At 37.7% G+C, this 24,954-nt stretch overlaps 1 protein-coding gene across 1 annotated transcript in view; it reads right to left on the bottom strand.

Annotated features, from left to right (window-relative positions):
* Window positions 1–3,194: 3,194 nt before the first annotated feature.
* The window catches only part of LOC139135500 (uncharacterized), a 53,500-nt gene continuing 31,740 nt past the window's right edge, over window positions 3,195–24,954 (bottom strand). The window contains exons 3-6 of the mRNA XM_070702904.1: window positions 18,695–18,872; window positions 10,177–10,250; window positions 4,158–4,289; window positions 3,195–3,662 (exon numbers count right to left, since the gene is read on the bottom strand). Coding sequence (XP_070559005.1) covers window positions 3,346–3,662; window positions 4,158–4,289; window positions 10,177–10,250; window positions 18,695–18,872 — 701 coding nt within the window. The 3' untranslated portion in view covers window positions 3,195–3,345. The remainder of the gene's footprint in view (window positions 3,663–4,157; window positions 4,290–10,176; window positions 10,251–18,694; window positions 18,873–24,954) is intronic.

Genomic DNA, 24,954 nt, shown 5'->3' with positions numbered 1-24,954 from the left:
CAGTTGTTCAAAATATACCAACAATAAAAGTGAAAATAATACATTAGCAAAAATGAGCAAAAAAACATGAATCTTGTCATACATTTTTAATCTATCGTATTATCTTTAATAAGGTTCGCTGGATCATGCAATAACTGAGTGACTTTAATGTGATGCGACTAAATGCTGACACATCTGTGGCAACGGGAGGGCGAGTTAAAAACGAAAGAACGAAACAATCAAACCTTTGTCAACGCTCTGCATTTTGCTCGGAAGCAAATCAGGTGGAAGTTTTACAATCACCTGCCCTACAGACAGTTTACTTTGATAACATCGATGATGAAGTATACCATGGTGTACTGACCAGACACTGTTATTATGGCAGGAATTTTTTCATGAACTGATGACAAGTACCTTCCCATATATCTGGTTGTTCATTTGCAAGAACTTCCTACATTGCATCGGACCGTTGGAGCCAGGAGACGAGTGTCGTCAAAGGTTGCCTTTAATCCAGGCAAGCGAACAATTGAAAGCTTCTGTATATACATCCAGAAAATTGATTTTATAAAGTGCCCAAAGTTGGATAATAACATTTATTCTGTCTGTCTGTCAGTCTGTCTGTCTGTCTGTCAGTCTGTCTGTCTGTCTGTCTGTCTGTCTGTCTGTCTGTCTGTCTGTCTGTCTGTCTACATTTTCTGATACCTCTTCATTTTACACTTTTAAAGTTATAAACTCCACGTACATAATAGTACTAAAGAATGAATATATTATAATGGATATATATATATATATATATATATATATATATATATATATATATATATATATATATATATGTGTGTGTGTGTGTGTGTGTGTGTGTGTGTCTGTCTGTCTGTCTGTCTGTCTGTGTCTTTCTGTCTGTCTGTGTCTGTGTGCGTGATATATATATATATATATATATATATATATATATATATATATATATATATATATATATATAGTATATATATGTGTCTGTGTGTGTCGGTGTGTGTGTATGTGTGTGTGAATGTGCGTGCGTGTGTGTGATGTATGTATGTACGTTCGTACGAACAAACATACGTACGTATGTATCTACGTATAAATGTATCTATCCATGTATGTATGTATGTATGTATGTATGTATGTATTTATGTATGTATGTATGTATGTATGTATGTATGTATGTATTTATTTATGTATGTATGTGTGTATGTATGTATGTATGTATGTATGTATGTATGTGTATGTATGTATGTATGTATGTATGTATGTATGTATGTATGTATGTATGTATGTATGTATGTATGTATGTATGTATGTATGTATGTATGTATGTATGTATGTATGTATGTATGTATGTGTGTGTGTGTGTGTGTGTGTGTGTATGTATGTATGTATGTATGTATGTATGTATGTATGTATGTATGTATGTATGTATGTGTATGTATGTATGTATGTATGTATGTATGTATGTATGTATGTGTATGTATGTATGTATGTATGTATGTATGTATATATCTATGTCTGTGCGTCATTCCAGCATAGAAAATATGACAACCTTGAAAAGTATAATTGATATCTTTATTAATATTAACATAACAGCGTCATTCAATACTTTACCGCAACAACTCATGACAATAAAAGTTACATAATTATACATATATATATATATATATATATATATATATATATATATATATATATATATATATATATATATATATATATATAATCTGCAAATCGTGAAAATGGTTTCGATTTATAAAAATGCTACCATGTCATATCGTTACAGTAATAATATAATAATTAAGTTACAAAACATGTGTATTCTCTAGGCTGTTTTGCATTCAAGTTCATCTCTGCAGATGTTACTACACAAGGAAAGCTCTTTTCCCGAAAGATTTTTGCGATAGTCGTTCTCTAAATTTCTTTGATTCGATACTCAGAACTTAGAAATAAATGCACAGAATAAAAGGCTTTGTCAAACAAACAAAATGAAACAGGTATAACTGTGTATGTGTAACATACTGCCAACGTTTACGGAAATTCACAAGCTGTTGAACAAGTAAATGAACTGTATTTACACCTTGCTTCACCATCATGGCATTCGAGAAAAAAACTTCTTCGAAGCACGTTCATCCGCAATCTGAGCGTCCAACGCCCTCTATAGGCAAAATGTTAATATTACGTCGTTTCCAAAGCGAGACACACTTGGTGGCAGGTAACTGACAGTCCGGATTCACACGCTGTCTCGTAATCATCCATTTGTTTCTAAAGTTCGCGCATGATGAATGAAATGACAGAAATTAAAGTCTAGAAGAGGAGTCGATCTGAAGCGCGCCTACATTCCTCTTCCACAGCATTTCACAGCATCTCCGACAGTCAAAATGTTTCACTGCTGGTACAAAATTGATGATAGGGAGCTATTCTCAAGTACAAGGGTCAACCAGTTATCGCTTTAAGACGGTGGAAATTTTTCTAAAATATAAATGATCAAAGTTTTTTACTATATTGGTGTCTTCCGTTCAAATCTTACATTCAAATGAAATAATTAGGTCTTTGAATAGATTTCCCTAATACAGATTTTACAGAACCTGGCTACACCAACTCACTGAGCTGGACTACACCAGCAATAGTGTGTACCCGGGAGCGAGGGGCTGTGAAAGTGTCTACAACTTCAAGGGTATGTGTGATCTGTAACGTTTACGTTATTCATGAATAATAGTCACTGTTATAATATGTAGGATCGTTATAAAATTTACCTTTGATACCCGTCCAACAAATATATGGTTCTACTCAAGATAGGTAAAGTACGTATTTAATTGAATGGATTTCATGAAAATCACAGTCCGTCCGAAGATCGCGATTGCGTGAAACTCGAGTACTAGTAATAGGCATCCTCCGTGTGTTTGCGCATGTTATATATTTTCACTTGGAATTAAAGTGTGCTTTGTGAACATACATGGTAGCATAAACACAAAACAAGTAGTACAATTACGAAGAAATACTGTCCTTAGGAGAATTGAGACCGTAAGATGGTGTATCGTCTATCGATCAAAATAATGCGTGAAACGTAAGTAATGGACAATTTTTTCATCATGCTTTATATGTCTTTCATCTTTTTTCATCACAAATTTTGTTAAGTGCAAACAACGTGAGCTTAAAGCGAAATAAGATTTTCTATACTTTTGAGTCCCCTCCCCCATGAATATTGCAAGGTCTTTCGTGAAAGTTATAAAAATGGACGCACACTGTATTACTTAATTGCATGGGACGACAAACAACGAATCTCCCCTCGACAAAAACCCAAAATAAAATTGTGGATTGAAAACAATTTCGTAGGCACTTCATAGCAAAAGGTACTCAAATTCTGTCCGAAAGTTCGTCGAACTTAGCCTTCTGAAAGTTCGCTCTGTTAAAGCTGTCTCGTTTGAAGTTCTTGGCGGGAGATTTGTTTCGCGTTTGTTTGTTGTTGCCCGTTCCTCTTATAAGACTGTTTCGCACCCAGACGATGGAGAACATCCCCAAGGTGTGGCCGTGATTGCCGACGTCCTGAACACCCGTGCGGACGCAGAACCAGCAGCACATGCACATCACAATGGCTGCTACTCCAACACCGCAGTATTTCAATATGGTCGTTGTTGTCAGTTCTTCGTCAACTTCGTCGTCACCGTCTTCACCTGTTTTGAGATGTTGGAAGTATTGCGACGAAGTTTACTTATCGTGTTGGTATTCGTGAGGGCGTCGTTCATAAATTAGTCACAATGTTCCACTGATACTGTTCTTTAGTAATCATGACCGTGTCATCAGTACAAAATTGTGAATTTGTGAATATTATTGATAAAAGTTAAATTCTCAAAGACGATGGTCAACTGTATTAAATACCCCAAATAAATTTTTGAATCCTAAATGCACAATCACAGGATTCCGAGCTACATGTCATATCACCAGTCCTGAGACAGCGCATTTATTTCACTTGTAAATTCCAAACATCGGGAGGGGTGGGTGTTGCGCTCATCACAGTAGGCAATCGTTTGACAATATGATTTTATGTATCGACAATGTGCTGCCTTGTAATTCAACCAAATTTCACTCCAAAACCATTCGGTACCTAGCCGTCAAGTACGATATCAACACGTGACAAAATGGAAAAAAAAAACCCAAAGTGTACTCACATTTTCTGCTGTGGACACATTTTCCAAGTTGTCTAATATCACACTGCCAGTTGTCATCTATACATACGTATCCTTGTCCGTTCAGACTTCCTGGTGCAGCACAGATAGTACCATTGCATGTCACGTTATCAACTGAGAGAAAGAAAGGAAAAGAAAGGGTTCGTTTTTTTCTAGTGCTGAGAAACTGTAAATGCGAACCGGTCGTTGCATCAATTTTGAGTCTGTACGGATCTCGGTAAAATGTGAAATAAGAAGCTCTGGATCGATATGGTGTAGCTGTTTCACAGGGGTTGAATCTTCACAACAGTTTCCGTGTCAAATATGCAGTGAGCACCATTCACCGGTGCAGGAAGTAGTGTCAAAAGGTGCTACACTTTGACAATGATAAACCGGCGAACGCATCGGAGAAGATAGAGACATATTAGTAGTAAATAGAAATTCTCTGCTGGTGACCCTGACATTCAACTACTTTTACTGTTACAGCGTCTTTGACTCTTGAGGTCAAAAGTTGACATCCAACTTGACTGATGAGATCCCCCCCACGCTAGCTCTTAACGCCATACATCTACATTTAATAGATTAACTTGGTAGAAAGCCAGTTCCTGTGGTTGACAAAACAAATTTCAGCTTCAGGACTAAAACTTTCGTGCTGGGTGTATTTGAGGAGGTATTCAGTATTAAAAATCATCAAGAGAGACAAAATTGACATCTGCTAGCGATAGTATCTTTTGAATTTTTAAACAAGGTCGACCTCCTTTCGCAAAAACAAAATGAAATGCTCATCGAAATACAGTAGCTATGATAACACTTTGGGGCATTGTCGGTGTCTGGGTTTTACTTCTCCGCGATCGGCGCAAACAGAATATCTGGTAGGGGGGACAATAGGGCCTGGCATCGAAAGTAGGATTGAAAAATTTTATGGGTGTACGACAAAAATTGAAGAGTCTGGCTTTTACAAATTTTCATTTGCCAAGTAACCTGAAAATATGCGATATTGTTCGACACTGGTGCAAAGAACCTCTCAACGCCGATATTGAGAATTGAACTTGATCTAGTGTCAGTGTACACGCTAAAGTATACGTATACATAGTTGGCCCGCACCGTGAAAGCGTTTTCGTGTCCCTGCTGCAAAATCACAGCCTTTTATCATCGATACCGAGGGGCCTCTTTAGCATTTCCGCTGCGACCCTCCCTTCGTGCAAATCGTTCATTAAATGCTTTCCTATATGGTGTCTACCGAGCCTGAATTCCTATCGCCTCCAGTTTTTGCCAGCTTGACTCACTATCGCTCTATTGTTTTGATAACTTGTCAACCGAATTGGGGTTACTGATCTTTCAAAGCACTCCCATGGGAGCGATGGTTATCAAAGGCATCGGATCATAGACGAGAGGCGCGTTGACCGCCTTAGGGTGGTGTTGTACTATATTACATTATTCCATATTAATGATCATTAGACTACACCTTGGTGGCTGTAATGCATGCTAGTTCATAAAGAGAAAATGGACTCCAGCTATTTCAATTATACTGACGTCAACTACGATTAGTCTTGCTGCCTGGCGAAAGTAGGTCGGAAACCACTGTACTTCAAAAACATGGCGGAGAGATACGCATATTTTAAGGAGCCTTCATTATTTACAGGGAAGCGGGCGAAAAACTTTAAGAACTTAATAAATTTAAAATATTGACCCCTCAAAGTAAAATATAAACCCGCCCTCAATTCATCAACATTACTGTGTGACCCCCGTAAAATTATTGACCTAATTAGATTGATAAAAAATTACAATGTATAGCGATGGACACTATCTGTAACTTTTGATTATTTTTCAGAAGTTTGCTCTGTTTGGTTAACTCCAATTCCTTGTTCTACCACAGGGGACTCTTCCTCCTTGTTTATTAGTGTTTGTGTTTGTTTGTCTGAAAGAGTTTTGTGTTTGATTATTTGTTATTTTTAATAAAATAACAGAGAACGTTACAAATGGACATGCGTTAGGTCCCCCCTTTTTGCGAAAAAACTGAGTTGCAAGAACGTGAACGCCCGCGATTGTCCGTGATTAGAAAAGAACTGAGAACCTGAGTGTGTGTAACATTATTGTTTGTATCAGTAATAAAAGCAAATTTCACATAGCTGTAAAAAAAATAAACTGAATTCACTTATCAAAAAATGGGGACAGTTTTTGTAACTTAACAACTTTTTACAAAGAACGCTTTGTGTCCTTGAATCTGAGATCCTTACCTGTTACATTACCTGTTATATTATGATTAAGGGCACATTGGCTGTGACATTCAGCTGTGTAACCGGCCAAGTGTTGCAACCGGTGCAGCTTTGAAAAAAAGACCATGTATTATGTAGACAAAAGACATTTCTTTACCAGAATGTGTTGTATGCTTTTAAAGAAACTCAATAAAATTTATTAAATACAAAAAGAAAAAAAAAGCTTGAGAGGTGACATGCAGATTACACAGTGGATACTCGCCCATCTGAAACTTATAGCTATAGTTTTTCAGTATTTTGTGTTCTGTGTATCTTATAAGCAGGATGAAATACCAAGTGTTTAGCTTCTCAACCTATTTATGTGCAAATGGCATTGTTCTTGTCCAAATTTGCATTGAAGTCCGGACTTGAATTAATTCATCAACAATAACGATGGTCGTGCCACATAAGGAGGCTATGTTAAGTATCAATATACTGAATATTTTAGGATTCTATTGGGAGTAGAACCACGGGGGGCTCTTCCTCCTAGTTTATTTGTGTCTGTGTTTGTTTGTGTGTAAGTGTTTGTGTTTGTTGTTATTATTTTTAATAAAATAACAGCGAAAAGCTGCTATTTTATTAAAGCAGTTAGTTGCCAGCAGTTAGTTGCCAAAGTGATGATAGTTTTATTATCAGGTTGAACAGAATGGTCTATTTGCAATGCAGACTTATATGACAGCACGAAATGCTGTAAATTTTCCTAAAACAAACATTTCGCAAATTGAAATGTTACCATCAACAATATTGTGCATGCATGCGTGAGACACTCATCTCATTCACGTTTAATTGGCTGTCCACGTCCTGTAAATGCTGGAAAGTGTATCAGCAGCGTTAGATGCGCAATTTGTACACAGACATGAGTGGAAAGCGCGAGTGAAAGAGAAGTTGCTCAAGTCAGATTGAATGTCAAAACAAGAGTTTTAGAATATGATATATCAAGAATCACGACATCAGAAGGGGTGGACGCAATTTGTCACGGATTGTCCGCCTATAGAGTATAATGATAACCGTTTTCCGATCGAGGAGGCGCCACTCTCAGAATAATATCACTCGATCAACACTACTTATGTATATTGGAGCGGATCAACATTGTCCGACCAAAACATGCGACACGTTTATGACATTTTAAATATAACATATGAATGTAAGGCAACCATAGTAAGGTTTTAAATGATTCCATCTGAAAGGTACGAATGTTTAGATCACTAGATAAACGAAAAGATACATATCGATGTTGATCAATAGGCTGATAGTTGGTCGATGACTTCTGCTAGGTGTACAAGCCTTTCGACTCAGACATTCATCGTGTATGATTTTATGCAGTCGATGCAGAGAAGCGAATGACGGGCGATGAAAAGGCTAAGAAATGCGGAGAGTCCTTTGACATTTACTGTATGCCAGCATACGACAGGTAAAGCTTTCACTGAAACAAATTTAACATTTTCCCGGGGGCCACTGGGAGAGACATTTTGCGGTGAACGACATCACGCAAGCCTCTTATCTCCCTCCTAGGAAATGTCGGACAGAAATACAAAGACGGTAACCGCGGGCAAAGACATTGATCTCGTTGTAAGCAATAAGCGCCTGACACCTGTGTTTAAGCAAAGGTTACAGTGGTAGCCGAGAGAGCGAGAGAGCGAGAAAGTTCTATTGGGCATAAAATTTGTATCCTCGTCCGCCTCGTCCACCTCTATCTTACACCCACTAGAAGTTGAATTTGATATGTCTGCCTGCCGATATGTTGAAATGTAAGGCTCAGGTATAACAAAAACGATTCAGTGTGTTTTTGGCGAGGAGGTGTCTCATCTCCGATGACTTTGATAACTTTGTCAACTTTGATGACCGACATTCATTCTGAAACTCTCATATCCGTGAAAACACCCTTTGGAGTCAAAGCTTAACCCATTCTTAATCCGTAAAAGATGCTTGCCGTGCCATTCCGGTTTACACTTGGCAGTGCATGAACACGGAAACCAACGGCTGGAGGTGTAATCGAACAATTCATTAAGAACACACGTTCCAATGAGATTTTTTTGCGCTGGCAGCTATCTTAGCATTGCTGATTACCCCCTTAACAATATATATATATATATATATATATATATATATATATATATATATATATATATATATATATATATATATATATATATATATATATATATTATGCATGATGCATAAGTGCAATGGAAAGCATGTATACGGCCATGGATACTAGATACGAAAGATAAGTGCAATGGAAAGCATGTATACGGCCATGGATACTAGATACGAAAGATAAAGAATTGCAACCAGTACACCACGTAGGATAATTGGAGGCATAAAAAGTCTAATATGGCAGACATCTAAGTAGTTTTCTGTTCTAGATGTTCCCTGACGACAGCATTGTCCTTGATCTCAAACTTAGATACATCCTGGAGGAATTCGCCTAGCTAACTTCATAGATATATTCAACAAATTGTCATGCTACATGTGTCTCGAAAAGCAAGGAGGTCGACTTGATCCACTTGTCACGGGGCGCAAAATGAACCACCCGTATATCGTACAAATGTCAAAGCGCGCTGTAGGTGGTATATCTTTGTTGATACTGATAATTTCCGGCGCAATCGAGATATTCTCAGATGGGCTTCGATCCATTAGCAGAATGTCTGATAGCTATGGGACCAAAGTCATGATATATGTTGATAACGTAGGGAACGAGCATAATTAACGGCCGGGGCGGAAGAGGAAATATTTCACCGTCTTTTTTTTTGGAAACCCGCGACGTAAGCCAAAATTTCAGAGCCCTCCTTCTGTTGGCAAGAAATTTTTTGGAGGCTCCTCGACAGACACAGGCACACCAAACATGCACACACATAGATACATAGATACATAAATACATAGATACATACATACATACATACATACATACATACATACATACATACATACATACATAGATACATACATAGATACATACATAGATACATACATACATACATACATACATACATACATACATACATACATACATACATAGATACATACATACATACATACATACATACATACATACATACATACATACATACATACATACATACATACATACATACTTACTTACATATCACTGAATTCACAAGAATTTTCATAACTGAATTTCACTAAAAGTGCCATTGCACTGCATGTGGTGCAAACTGAATATTTTCCCTATACAAAACTAGATATTGTCAATTAATATAAATGTACTTCACAAAGCGTGCATTCGCATATGTTTGATAATTTGCTTTAATTTAGTCCTTTGGAATAAGGTGATTAGAAGTATGAGACAGATATTGACATTTCATTAAAAGATATCAAAATTTTATAGATATGTATACTAGGCAAACTGTGAAAAAAATATAAATCTAGCTATATCTGTTAAAATTGATTTGCCTCAACATCTCTTTAACTTTCCCTGCCCATTGTCTACATTTTCAGTACCCCAATGATAGTCAACTATTGCTCTAATTTTTTATTTCTGCACTTTAATAGCCAGTATTACAGTGTTCACAGGCACAAAATGTAAAATCCAAGAAAACTGGTTCATAAAAGATTTGTTTTCTGCCCTGTTCAGATAGATTTATCGGTGTGATTGCATTGAGTGAAAAGTTGAAGGCCCCTTATGGTACTCTGGCATTTTCAAGGCCCCCTTGAACACCCTGTTTTTTCGTGTGCCCCTCCTCCCCCCAAACTCCGTAATTTTCCTTACCGGCCCCCTCTGCCGTTAATATTGCTCGATCCCTTACCGTTGCTCCAGGTCATCCACAACATCCGGACAGCTTGTGGGGAAATGTCGTCACTACGTCCATCGTTCGGTCTCCTGTGGATAAAGACAGATGAGGTGGTTTTGAGAAAATGTGAAAGCTGGGTTCAGTGTATAAAATATTGGTAAAAAGCGTTGTTTATGTCAGTGTTTCATATGTTTATGAAACCGTCTTCGGTGAAGGAGAGCCAAGCCCGTGCAGCTGAGAACCTCGCTGCAATTTCATTCCTGAGAATATGAATATATATATATATATATATATATATATATATATATATATATATATATATATATATATATATATATATATATATATATATATATGGGTCTCAAAATTTCTGAATAAATTCGTACAGGAACTGCGCATTAAAATTGTCGTTCATTGAGTAATGGCAAGTCATATTCAGGATGGTCCTACTTAAATTTGTAAATAACAGACGTCGTATGGACCTGGTAATATATTACCTTGAATGGAAATGATTATTGGACCAGTTTAATGTCATATTTTGAGTTGGACAACACAATAATAATGTTCGGCAACAGTTAAACGATGCGAAATTTTGTTATTGCTATGGCTCTAAAATTGTCCCTAGCGTATTTTCAAAATATGTTACCATGACCGCTGTCAGGAATACTCCAAATGTCACCAATATCGAGCTGTGGTGGCCACATGGAAAAAAAAGAACATAATGACTGGATCATGTGATGACATGCAGTAACGTTCTTCATTCCTATGGTCAAGCATCAAATTAGCAACAAAAGAGTGGAAACACTCCCATTTAGACTATATTTGTTCAAATTTGTTTGATGAGCAATTATGAAGACGCCTGTTTTTGCAGCCGATGCATTTATTTTACGTGATAGGTTGATTTCAAGGCTGCTGACGTCCTTTGTATTGCATTGCATTGTATTCAAGTTTAGAGTAACAGAAAGAATCTGACAGGAATGCCTTGATATTTCGGTCGACATAACCGCGAAGATTTGGAGATACACCGTGACGTAAACAGATTTTAATCAATCTGCGTTTTGATAGAGATAAGTGATCAAACATATTTTAAATGCTTGTCATGTTACGTCATCATCGCCATTGACAGCTATCCGTATTACCGGCAACCTCTTTGAAAGGAGAAAGTGTGTTAGATTTGAATGACGTTCTGTCGGGTTTCTTTTTCTCGTTAAGCCGTGTAAAGAAAATTCTTTGTTTGCCGTCCTTGGATTTTTGAAAAACCAGCCAGCCAGCCGGCTAAAAATACCCCAAAAACTAAAAAAACACAACACAGATCAATCGCATAAACTTTAACTTTCCCATCGGTTTATGGGCCATAAGTATGAAAATTCATCTGTTACATTTACAATGCAGTGTTTCTGGTGCTTGTATAAGTGCAACAAGCATACTTAGAGTTATTAGACTGTGAGTCTGAACAAAAATTCCATGATATACAATGACAATAAACACTATACCAGTACATTAATGTACCACACAGTGTGATATAATCAACTGGTTGTGTAGAAGATAGTTTGTTTGTAGATTTATGCACTAGGTGGTCATAGGCACCGGCAAAATTATTAATTAAAATAACAAGATCTCAATTATGAATACAAAGCATATATACGACAAATGCAAAAAAAAAAGCAAATTACATACTCGAAGATGTCAACGAAGTTTTGAAGAAAACAAGAATATATTTGAATTATATTAACAATAATGAAGGTAGTCAACACTTAATGAAGGAACGTGAAAATTTCACGTTATGGGTTCAGTTTTGCAGCGTCAGAACGTGTCCCAGTGACATTTGTATATTAATTGTGACACGTAAATTTAAGATCGAGACCTGTATTGATGTTTACGATTTGACGTATAATTTTATCTTTAATTAATATCTATCGTATAATCAAAGCCAAGCCTTAAAGATAAAGTTTAAAATCCCATTCTAAAACAATACCGGAAAAAGAATTCAAAGGACAAGAGAGAAAAATACAACAGACATGGCAGGAGGACAGAACGACCAAAGCTGGCATGTCTACCGAGAAATAAAGTCTATGTAGTGCCAACGAACTCTAAACATCTCGTGTAGTCAATTGAAGATTACCAGTACCTCTCAGCAAGTTAAGACGAACCCATGAGTAAAAGCAGACCAAGACGAGGTAACAAGATAGACAATATGAGAAAAAAACTAATAGTGGTAGTTGTTATGACAACTTGTACACTCTGAATTTCAAAATGTTGCAGTATAACAAAAAGGCCTGGTGTTCTTTCAAAACCTGAAAATTCCAAATATTAAACCGCAAAAGTTACTGAGTATAACAAAGTATGTAGTGGTCTCTCATTGCGCTCAATGATATCTGTCGCAGGTTTTTCAGATGCTTGCAGGGACGGTCAGTTTGTTTTGTCGCGGAGGTTGGGCTAGGAGCCGGGTGAATCATTGTTTACACACCACGGAACATCTTTGCATCTTTTTCTCAGCTCAACGGTGACTCGGAAAGACAGCACAAATGGGAACCTTATTACACCGCTTTCGAAACAAAACGACAGATAAGCAGTAAAACGTTTTGTGCTTTGAAGGAATTTAAATTGTCGACAAAAAAAATTGGAGTAGGGGCTTCATCGCTGCCGTTTCCAACTCTTGCCCATAACAGCAGCATAGACATCGATAAATGTTGGAAATTGATGGTTTTGAAGTGTGTTTCATCGTACTAAAATAATTGGGGAGGGGCTCGAAATTATAACTGAGGTCCTATGCAAATGCCATGCTACTAGTTTATTCTTCTTATATTACACGTATAATTATAAAATTTGAATATATTTGAATATTGGATCAAAAAAGACAGAAACTGAGAAAATATTATGTAGCCTCTATAAATATATATACGGTAGCTTTGTAGTTGCCAAACCTAATTAGCTTTGCATTAAAGAAGGTATTATAGGATAATTATGGAGATAAGATTGGAAGAGAGATCGCAGAGCGAAATTATTGTTATACAAACGAAAAGGCAGTAATTTTGTTCTGATTCAATGATGATAGCAGGTATTAGGCTGTCGTCGTGAAGCTCCTTACATGTCTGAGGCAGTCAGCCTTGGAGTTTGATCCGGTCGATAGCTTGTGACCCAGAGAACATTGAACCCCATATATGTACAGCTCACTGATACTGCGTGGGGAGAAAGATGTTCTGTACCAATCGAATGAACGGGTCGCTAGCAAGACAATAATTTCAACGATATGCACACGAGCTCTGCGGCAATCTATCTGTGTGTCTCACTGTAAAATTGCATGACATAAGAACAAATATGGCATCTTCATTTCATTCCGTTTTGCGTGGTCCCCAGTGATCTCAGCGTTGATAAAAAAAACGCATTTGACTGAAAGGAAAGCTTCAAATACTGTTTTGCTGATTTATGACCGGGTGCTAAATGTTGTCGAAAGGAGGGAAGTTAAGTTAACATTCGTGTAACACTAAATTTCAGAAACATTCAAATTCTTATAAGATTTCTTTTGCCAAGTCATTTTAAATATTCAGATGAGATGGAAAGCGTTGTCGCAACTAGCAAAATGAGAAGGAAAAGTTTGGAAAAGTTTTTGGGCTAAAATTTTGGCGGAAGAAAATTACAGCGCTCAAAAGGTTGAAGAGAAAGCTCTTCGGCAGGTCAATGTCCTCTGACCTTCTGCTAACACAGAAGGGCGTTGACCTCTGCGCTGAACCAAAACGTGCGCACACGGCAAAAAAAACCCCACAATGAACGAACGTGCAGGGAATTAAAAACAACCAATTACGTGATAAAATCAGTGATTGAAATGACCAGATGGATGGCAGCTAATTGCCACCTGAATATCTGTATCAAACCGATGTTTACATTAATTTCCACATCCTAGCTATTTCAATCAAACGCAGTTTCATCCCATAAGGCCAAGAAACATCACCGCCTCTTACAAGTTATCCATCGGTTAAACATGGTGAAGCCTGTATAATATTACACTTTAGAAGATGCCGCAATGGTCTAGTAGTGTGGATGATGATTGCAACTCGTCACGGACCATGAAGGCTTGAGCTGGTCGTGAAATGGTTCTTCTGATGGATGGGTTAGATGAGTAACGTCATAGAAATCCATGCTCAATATCCAAGGTCCATCATTATCAGTAGTTTTTGATGTATTTCCAAGTATTATTGTTTTGTTTGTAAAATTCAATCTCTCGTTCTGTTCCACACATCATATCTAAATGGCCAGCTTTCAACACAGTGTGTCTTTGCTTCATGTTTCGATGTCGTTGTTATCAAATAAATCAGTCATTTTTCAACACTTCGTGGTTTGTTGCACTCCAAGCACATTTTAAGTCACGAGGGAACTTTTTCAGTTCTCATACTCTATTTGCTTCATCAATGTACTAATGAGAACAAAATTCGATGAAAATACAAGTATTAATTTGTTCTAACGGCGATGAAACACGTTTACCAACATTGAAATATCCTGAAACGAGTATAGTTATTTCATTTTCATTATTTGTTTATTATGTAATCTGAAAACAGATATTAATTTGCTTAAGCTGACCATTATTGACAGTAGTTTTTTTTAAGCAAATGTAAAAAAAATCCCGTGTTTTGTAAAACTGCCGCAACAAACCAAATGTACATGACAAAATTGACAGTCAATGAATATACTTCTTTCAGATGCCGTTTCCTTCTTCGCCACATGACATTCTAAACCGCTTTACATTGTGATTTTGACCTTAAGGTGATATGCACCTCGAAAGTGAAAGACTTAAACTTTTGCTCAAACTTTCCTCAGTGAAACTTTAAACCATTCTCTTACCGAAGCAAGAATAAAAATCAGGGGTCACCGTGCAAATTTTGGTACTATAGAGACAAATAACTTGCGATTTCTCGATATTTGAAATTCAAAATGGCCGCCATCCCTGTGTTAACTCTATGGGAAAAAATAAAATTTTCGATTTTCGAAAAACTAAGACGGTGAAAATTTTTCTTTAACCAAGAGCTTCAAAATGAGCCCCCACAAGTGGTAGGTCAGAAGAAAATTGATAAAATTTGAAGGCCCGAATATCTGTCCCCGAGGTGCGTTCTACCTCAACGTTTACCCGTTAGCAAAAACACGAGCCAGAATATCATTTTCGTTTGGCCCTAGGACCACATGGAAAAGCCCCCTTCACAGAAAAGGGCCGAATATCGACCGGTGTGAAATATATGTTACAACCTCCACATCTTAAGAAGATTCTCAGGCTCCAATGTTCCTGTAAAGCCTGCAATTGCTTTATGTAAAATCCAATATAAAGGCTTTGTATCAATCAGCGGTGTTACGTTGTGTAATAAGAAAACATTTGATTGCCACATTGTACGGCATGCATCATTATGTATCAAACTGATAAAATAAATAATAATAAATGATAAAATACAACATGAATTGAACGTAGCTTCTGAATTCAATCAATATCAGGATCGAATGATCAGGCCCATGCCAATCTTGATTCTAATCATTCTCTGGCACCTGACTTTTAGCAATACAAGTAATCTGATTTCAACTAATAGGACAACTGATTTCAGCGAGAAACAAATCAAAGCTCCATCCATTAGCTGTAACTTAAGGTATATTTTCAATTATTTGGTGTGTGTAATAATGTGTGTTATTGGAATGTTGACAACTTAAATTCATTTGTCGACAACAAGGTTGCTCATTGTACACACTCCATTTGGCCCATAACGCTAGTATTACATATTTCAACATTCTTGAAGGAGAAGGAAAAAATGTACTTCGTTTTGTTTTGTTTTGTTGTGTTTTGTCTATTTCAAAAATATGAAAATATTGTAAAGTTACCGCTATTGCCCCTTTCAGAATGGATTTACAAATCTATAGTAAGAATTTTTCCCTAACTTACTGTAAAATCCATAACTTTTATTTAGTCACATGTCACGTAAATCGCGATTGTTTTACAGTCTTTGTGAAAAAATAGCATTCGGAAAATCAATCTTTGCATAAATTAACGTTTTGTAAATCAGTAGCAAAACAAATCCAAACGAGAATACGATATTTTTGCTTGTTTTATAATTTTGTCTTAGAACTAGAATTCTTTACACTTGTGCTCCTATTCCGATACACATGAATACATAAATTTTGATTTATTTTATGGAAGGACAAAGCATCGAGCAATCATAAATTTAGGGGTACTTCTTTTTTCGATTTGTGAAGGTATTACCACAATTTAATTTCCACTTTCGAATGGGTACTGTTTCATTTTAAGGTAGTATGCGCTTCGAAAGTGAAAGACTTGAACATTTGTTCAAACGTTCCTAAATGAAACTTTCATCAATTCTCTTGACAAATCTGAATAAAAATCAGACCTCCTCGTTCAAAATTTGGTACTAAAGCAACAAATCAAACAAGTTTACCGATAGTTGAAATTCAAAATAACCGCCATTCTTGTTAACTTTATAGGAAAAAAGAAAAATTTTCTAACTCCAGGAGTTTCAACATGAAACCCCACGAGTTGTGTACCAGAAAAATACTGGAAAACTTTGAAAGCCCAAATATCTGTCCCCCAGGAGCATTCTACCTTGATAAAGAAACATAGAGAAGCAAGTTCCGTTGCATAAAACAGTGCCATGCTTCGTAACTTACATGCGTGGTATTCGTCTTATGACCACTTTCATGTTTGCGATATTGCGACTTTCCTATAGCCATACAATTTTAGAAAAACTATTTTCGAGGTTTTTATGCAGCATTTTCGTGAATAAACTATCAGTGGTTTGGGTTCAATTTATGCAATCCTAATCCCGCTTTATGCTCTGAATCATTTCAGGCGCATTTGGACCAATGACACACCCACAGGCGTACGGAATGTTTCCTACATCGTCTTCGGATGGGAAGTGACTGACACTGTACTGTGAGGCCGAAGGCCGAACCTCGTACTGTATAAGAAGAATGTCTTCGGCCTCACAGTACAGTGTCAGTCACTTCCCATCCGAAGACGATCTAGGAAACATTCCGTACGCCTGTGGACACACCTGGGGAGTTACGAGCTTGCTGCTGAAACAACGCAATGTTGAAGCAGCCATCTTCGGCTGAAATCACCAAACAGGGTTTACCCTATGCAACGCCATCGATATATCTTTCCTGAGAAACCGAAGCATTGGAAGTTTGCCAACGTATAGGTTCACTTGACCACCCACGCGATTTATGCATGCACTAACACGTCAAAATAAGATGTTATCAAACTTCTCGCGCTGTGAACATCATCACGTCAAATTCCACTTTGCCTTCGCAACTTTAGCCATATTATGCATCGTATAAACACGGCAGCTTAGAATTTGACGATGCAGTGCAAGGTTTGCCTTTCCGGGATGATTTCGGAAATGTTGATGAGATTGACAATGCAGACCTAGAGTGAGGTGTGAGTATTTAAAAACAGCATGTAGATGTAGAGCCTGCAGTGGCATTTGGTACAGGTGATCGCATCTTACATCCCTGGGGCAATACAAACAAGAAAACAGTATACTTGACGAAGGCTTTTTCGATCTGATGATAGGTTAACAGTCTGTGATTGGTCAGCTTTGGTCACAAAACGAAAGGGATGCCAAAATATATGTAGGTGGGAACACTCCGACACGTTACCACATCTGGTTTTTTGTCAACAAAGGAATACACAGAAGAACATGACTTTTCAAGGCCTGTGTCAGGCGTCAGATTGTCTTGCCAGGAGATTCACTTACTAATCTACAATTTCAATGGAAAACAAAAGATTATGACACTTCCATAATCCTCTTACAGACTTGAACAAACTTGATTTCTGGGAACGAGTCCCCTACCTTTAAAACTTCGAAAAGAATCAAGATATTGTAAAAACACGGGTTCGAGAATATCGCTCGTGTACCCAGACTGAGAATGCAATATTGTGTATACATATCATTTCCACATCGAGATCTTTGGGAGAAATGAAAATGATATAGATTGCATCGGGTGACCAAAAAAATCACTTAAATTCAGTTTGGGGTGACCCAAATGAAGGTAGATTCTACTATGTAATACACGAGTTAGAAATCATAATCGTGACCTGATATATCGCAAGCCCGATATCAAATCTACTGGTTTCGCATTTTATGACTCGCTGTATGTGTAACACCCATTAACAGAATATCAATCTTTCATCTCCATGGAAACACTAAATCAGTTAATCTGCTTGCTGCAAGGCAGGTCTGATAATCGATTACGGCCCTTGAAAAGCCGTCGGAATATCAAATTGAGCTAGTTCCGTCTGAACGATCCGCTGTAATTAACTTGTTTATACCACCGCTAATATAGCTCGATCGAAAATTTGGATAGTTTGAATTTGTTCAGAGAGATCATAGGCGACACATTCAAAAACCTGGTGGTAGGACTAAAGTTGGTTACACCACTGTGGTTACACATACATGAATACTGATTTGATTCAAATCGTTCGGCTATATATGGGAGAAGTGCTCTCCTACGTGAACATTCCCAATGGCCAATTTCAACTTACAGCGTCAGGAGAAGTCGGAATCCAACAGAACTGCCGAATGTCACAAGGAAGCCGGCGTTGCCATGTGCGTCACTTCCGGTGGAACACGGTATTGTCTCCTCCGTTTGCGAATGGTTGCCATGGCTACCAGGGAGGGATATTGGCTGTACTTTTAACTCGGCCACTTCTCGACAAAGATCTGCAGAACAACAAGAATAAGCAATTTCATGCAAAAAGAAAATTTAAACAAATAAAGAATCGACATCTCTCTATGGTGTCCAATCCATGCCAAAATTACTACTTTGATTTTACAACACAACATGCCATTCCGAATTCTATTTTACAATTCAACATGCTATTTCACAACTCAACATGCTATTTGACAACACATCATGGACTTCCAAATCCTATTTTACAACTCAACATGCTCTTCCCTATTTCATTTGACAACACATCATGGACTTCCAAATCCTATTTTACAACTCAACATGCTCTTCCCAATTTCATTTGACAATTCAACATGCTATTTCACAACTCAACATGCTATTTGACAACACATCATGGACTTCCAAATCCTATTTTACAACTCAACATGCTCTTCCCAATTTCATTTGACAACACATCATGGACTTCCAAATCCTATTTTACAACTCAACATCCCATTCTAAAGCTAGCTCTGCGGAGCAGGGCAGTGTTACTGGCTATCGAACAAGATTCAAAATGGCGGACGCGAAATGGTCCCCTCGCACAGAGAGAGAAATGCGAACTTTGCACAAGTCTAAAAACGCAGCTTAGTACATTGTGTATCTAAACAAAATGAGCGTGCTCGAAAACTAGGATCGATCACGATTATAAATTAAAAATTGGCTGTTTTTGGAAAAGAAACTGCGCGCTGCAATCAGCAGTTTTGTCTATTGTGCACCGTGCGTGGGAGGCTTATCGTGAAAGACCGAGATTTACTATATGGCGCATCTGATACGGATATGGTCCCATCGCATAGAGAGATGAAAATAGGCTTTGTCTAAGTTCAAAAGCACAGCTTAGCTCATCGTGCATCTAGACAAGTTGAGCGTGCTCAAAATAGGAGATCGATCACGATTTTGGGTGAAAAAAACCAATTGTTTTCGGTGGAGAAACTGCGCGTTGCAACCAGTGGTTGGTTTTGCCTATGGCGGTCAGCAAGGCTGTGGTGGGAGGCCTTTAGCCGGCAAGGGGTGGACCATTGGGGAGTGGAAAATTTTCGAAAAAAAAATTCCCCACAAATTTCAATAAAAATAATCAGCCAAAGAAACTTGAGAAAAACAGATGACGCACTTAGGTAAAAGGAAAAAAAATCCGTCAAAAGTTACTTTCTGAAACATTTTTATTTTAGTCTGCGTCAGATATACTATGATTCTTTGGCCAAGAAGGGGGGGGGGGAGATCTGAAGGGTATAATTGTGGCCAGTAAATGAAGTAACTTTTTTATTTTATAACTTTTTGTTCTGTTCATTATATGTTTTTCTTTCACTGAAGTTTGGCATCGTAAAATGGGAAATATTCACCAACCATATGACAAACAATCACTTTCTTTGTATTTCACTATTCAACGAAACTGATTTCCATTGTAATGTTTAAACTTTATTTTACAATTAAACATTACAAATCCGTATTTTTCTTTTCAAAATTTCATTTGTACACTTGTCTTGACGGTTGAATACCGTGCGTGTGAAATGCAATAGTGCAGAAGAATACGGATAGCGACATTACAGCGACCTCTATCGGTTGTTATCCACACAGTCTTTCAGGCGAAGTCCGTTCCAACAGAGCTTTGACCCTTGTCTGGCCCCATATTCGTATTTTACATCTCCGCTTGCAAGCGGAGATTTACCATTCAGATCTCCCCTCCCCCCCCCCCCTTCTTGGCCAAAGAATCATAGTATATCTGATGCAGACTAAAATAAAAATGTTTCAGAAAGTAACTTTTGACGGATTTTTTTTCCTTTTACCTAAGTGCGTCATCTGTTTTTCTCAAGTTTCTTTGGCTGATTATTTTTATTGAAATTTGTGGGGAATTTTTTTTCGAAAATTTTCCACTCCCCAATGGTCCACCCCTTGCCGGCTAAAGGCCTCCCACCACAGCCTTGCTGACCGCCATAGGCAAAACCAACCACTGGTTGCAACGCGCAGTTTCTCCACCGAAAACAATTGGTTTTTTTCACCCAAAATCGTGATCGATCTCCTATTTTGAGAGCACGCTCAACTTGTCTAGATGCACGATGAGCTAAGCTGTGCTTTTGAACTTAGACAAAGCCTATTTTCATCTCTCTATGCGATGGGACCATATCCGTATCAGATATGCGCCATATAGTAAATCTCGGTCTTTCACGATAAGCCTCCCACGCACGGTGCACAATAGACAAAACTGCTGATTGCAGCGCGCAGTTTCTTTTCCAAAAACAGCCAATTTTTAATTTATAATCGTGATCGATCCTAGTTTTCGAGCACGCTCATTTTGTTTAGATACACAATGTACTAAGCTGCGTTTTTAGACTTGTGCAAAGTTCGCATTTCTCTCTCTGTGCGAGGGGACCATTTCGCGTCCGCCATTTTGAATCTTGTTCGATAGCCAGTAACACTGCCGCTCCCGAGAGCTAGCTTTAGAATGGGATGTTGAGTTGTAAAATAGGATTTGGAAGTCCATGATGTGTTGTCAAATGCAATTGGGAAGAGCATGTTGAGTTGTAAAATAGGATTTGGAAGTCCATGATTGTCAAATAGCATGTTGAGTTGTGAAATAGCATGTTGAATTGTCAAATGAAATTGGGAAGAGCATGTTGAGTTGTAAAATAGGATTTGGAAGTGCATGTTGAATTGTCAAATGAAATTGGGAAGAGCATGTTGAGTTGTGAAATAGGATTTGGAAGTCCATGATGTGTTGTCAAATGAAATGGGAAGAGCATGTTGAGTTGTAAAATAGGATTGGAAGTCCATGATGTGTTGTCAAATAGCATGTTGAGTTGTGAAATAGCATGTTGAATTGTCAAATGAAATTGGGAAGAGCATGTTGAGTTGTAAAATAGGATTTGGAAGTCCATGATGTGTTGTCAAATGAAATTGGGAAGAGCATGTTGAGTTGTAAAATAGGATTTGGAAGTCCATGATGTGTTGTCAAATAGCATGTTGAGTTGTGAAATAGCATGTTGAATTGTCAAATGAGTAGTAAAGAAAGCGTGGACAACTGGGATGAAGTAAGAATTTTACACCCATTTTATTCATTTATCTACATGAAGCGAAGGAAAATTTAACCATCCATGTAATAAAGTATAACCCTGACCTATATACGAACTCACGCATGCGCAGCAGTGCATTGTCCTGAACTAAGCGGGAAATTCCCTGCTGAGCATGTTTATACATGTACGGGAAATTCCGTGTGAGTCATCACCATCAAACTAGCCTATATAAAGGACTTTTACACCCGTTGTCAGTCCGGCCGGCGGTCGCGGAGTCTAGCTGATGTTGAACACGAAGTTCCTATCGGTACGAACTAAATTTCATATCCATTCAATCCATAATGTCTTAAATATCTTTCCAGAGGTGGACTAAATCCTTCTTGTTTTTGAATTTCTAGCGCCTGATGAAATATGTCCTGAATAAGTTCTGACTCCGGAGCCTCCTCGTTCCGAAGGGTTGCACCTTTTTCTTGTATTTGTGTAAGCAGCTGCTTATATTGCACATAATAATGTTTATACTTCTCTCTTCTTTTTGATACTCCCGTTTTTCCTTGTATCACATCAATAACGACGCCAGGTATAGGAGTTAAGGCTAACAGTACCGGAACTGTTGGAATTGCTGCTATGACAGCAGAGCTTACAAGAATTCCCTTAGTAATATTGAGAGCCGTATCAATTCGACCCATTAATTTATAACTTCGTCGATATGCAGCACTTGTTCTTTCTATGTATCAGCCAATTGTTCAACGCTTTCAACAACTGAGATGTGCATTTTTACTGTATATGTAAGGGATGATAAAAAATAATTGTAGTAATATAGAAAGACAATATGCAGAAGGAGGAGAAGATATACCACTCCAGGATTTCGATGATGCAAATTTGAATGATGACGATGTTACTGCTGCTGAAACATCTTTTACCGATGATACTTTTGCAAAACCAGATCCTTCAGTGGATAGCCCACAGGTGGATATTTTAATTAAACAGAGAAGAAAAATTACAGAAAATATGGCTGAAGTACTCTTAAACAAATATAGGATTACTAATCCGGATGCACGAACCGAATTGATTTTAAATGCTGAGATTAAAGGTGGTGATCTGTATTATAAAAAATCAGAGTTACAACAGATAAAGGAAGTAGATTTTTAGAGAAATCCACATTAAAAAAGAAGGCAGGAGGTTCTGAATTCGTAAATAAAGTATACAATTGGAGTGGAGTCGAATATCACTCTAGCGCAGAGCCCGAAAATGTGAGTCGTACATTGCATTCTGAAGATGTGATAACCGATAAAATACCGGTTGAGAAGATGACGCCAGAAGACATGGGTGTATACAAAGATGAACTGACATTTTACGACAAGATGCTTCTGGTAAGCAGATAAAATACAAGCTTTTGAAAATAAAATCGAACAATGGAACAATCTAAACCCAGAATATAGAGCTATTAATGATGAATTAAGGATTGCGAATATGCATCTTGGCGAGCTTAACAACGAAAAAGTTAAAATAAGGCTAGAGAAAAGAGAAGCTGAAAAACAGTTAGAGGATCCTGAAACGAGCACCCAGGAAAAGAAAAAGCCAAGAAACTACTAGCTGAACTCATAACAAGAGAAGCTAAAGTGACAATCGAATTGAATACGAACATGGTAAGATCAGTGAGGCACGTGAAAGTCTGGCTACGACTAGGTCTCTTCGTGATGTAATTTCCGATCCAGAATTATCACTCAGGCTGAAGTTGACAGAGTTATTTAAACGAAATGGTATTACAATTGCTGCAATACTGACTGCCCTTGGAATGACAATATCAACAATTGCCCTGGCTGTGACTAAAGGAGGAGGGGGAGCAGGGGGGGCAGGGGGAGGAGGAGCAGAGAACTGGCGGGTCTGGTTCAGGTCCGCCCAAAGTATATACAAAAGCGAAAGAAATTGTAAAGCAATTTGGCGAATGGTTAAAAACCTTGGCCACAAAAAGTGCTGCTGCAATACCCGGTCTAATCGGCTCCCTTGTCAGTTTTCTATTAAAAACAGCAGGATCGGTTGTCGGATTTGTCGGAGAACAGCTATGGATATTTTTAACTGGTTTAACATTAGTCATTATAAATAAAATTATGTATTAATATGGCATCAACATGTTTGGTGAAAAGAATATTGCAAAGTTTCTTTCTAAAAATAAAGACCTGTTTGGTTTCTCTGTCGAATTGGAATGGTGCAAACTTCGACGTGAAATCGACATATCCTTCGAGCAAATCCAGGTGTCCGACTCAAAGATGATAATCTGTATCATAACATATTAGCTTTCGTGAAGGAATGTCAAAAGACTAACTTCTTTAAGCGACTAGAATTCATAGCTGTATTCCAGGATACTGAGGATGACCAAGAGGCTCATCATCTCCAAGAATATTGGGTTCTTCGATTGATTCGCGACACAGGCAATCGATTTATCTTTCAGGCAGACGGAAATATTTATGTAAAGATGTGATTTTTTCTTCTAAGTTATTATATACACGAAGTGAAACTTAAGATGTGATTTATTTTCTTTTTTTCTTCTACTATATACATTACACGAAAATGGGGTACGATAGAACATTATCACCGACTTTCACCAACCGAATACCGAATGGAACAAAGTCAGAAAGAACTCATCACGTGATTGCTCATAATCCAAGTGAGGCAGATCCAGGCCAGACACTTATCATACGATGTCCGAAGTTAGAAAGCGGAGTACTCCTAGTTCCAGATACTTTCGACCTGGTTTTTGATCTCGAAGTAATGGGAGATGAAATAACCGAGTAGTACAAAATGTTGCAAAAAATTTGGTGGAGCGTATGAAACTCACATTTGAGGGTCAGACACTTTTCGATTTGAATAAATATAACCTTATTGAATGTTATCGCGATCTCTTCAAACATAAAAAGGAGAGATCGAACATGACACTGTACGGAATTCAGAACGAAAATCTAAGAAAATTAAGAAGCGGTTCGACCGATGCAGATGCCACCGTCGTGGGCGATAAGTTACTTTTCGACACATATAAAACAAAATATGCTATTCGTCTCACTCACCCCCTCAT

This window comes from Ptychodera flava, chromosome 6 (genome assembly GCF_041260155.1).
Source record: "Ptychodera flava strain L36383 chromosome 6, AS_Pfla_20210202, whole genome shotgun sequence".
Lineage (NCBI taxonomy): Eukaryota > Metazoa > Hemichordata > Enteropneusta > Ptychoderidae > Ptychodera > Ptychodera flava.
The sequence above is the reverse complement of the archived record's forward strand: the minus strand, read 5'-3'. Positions and strand labels throughout refer to the sequence as shown.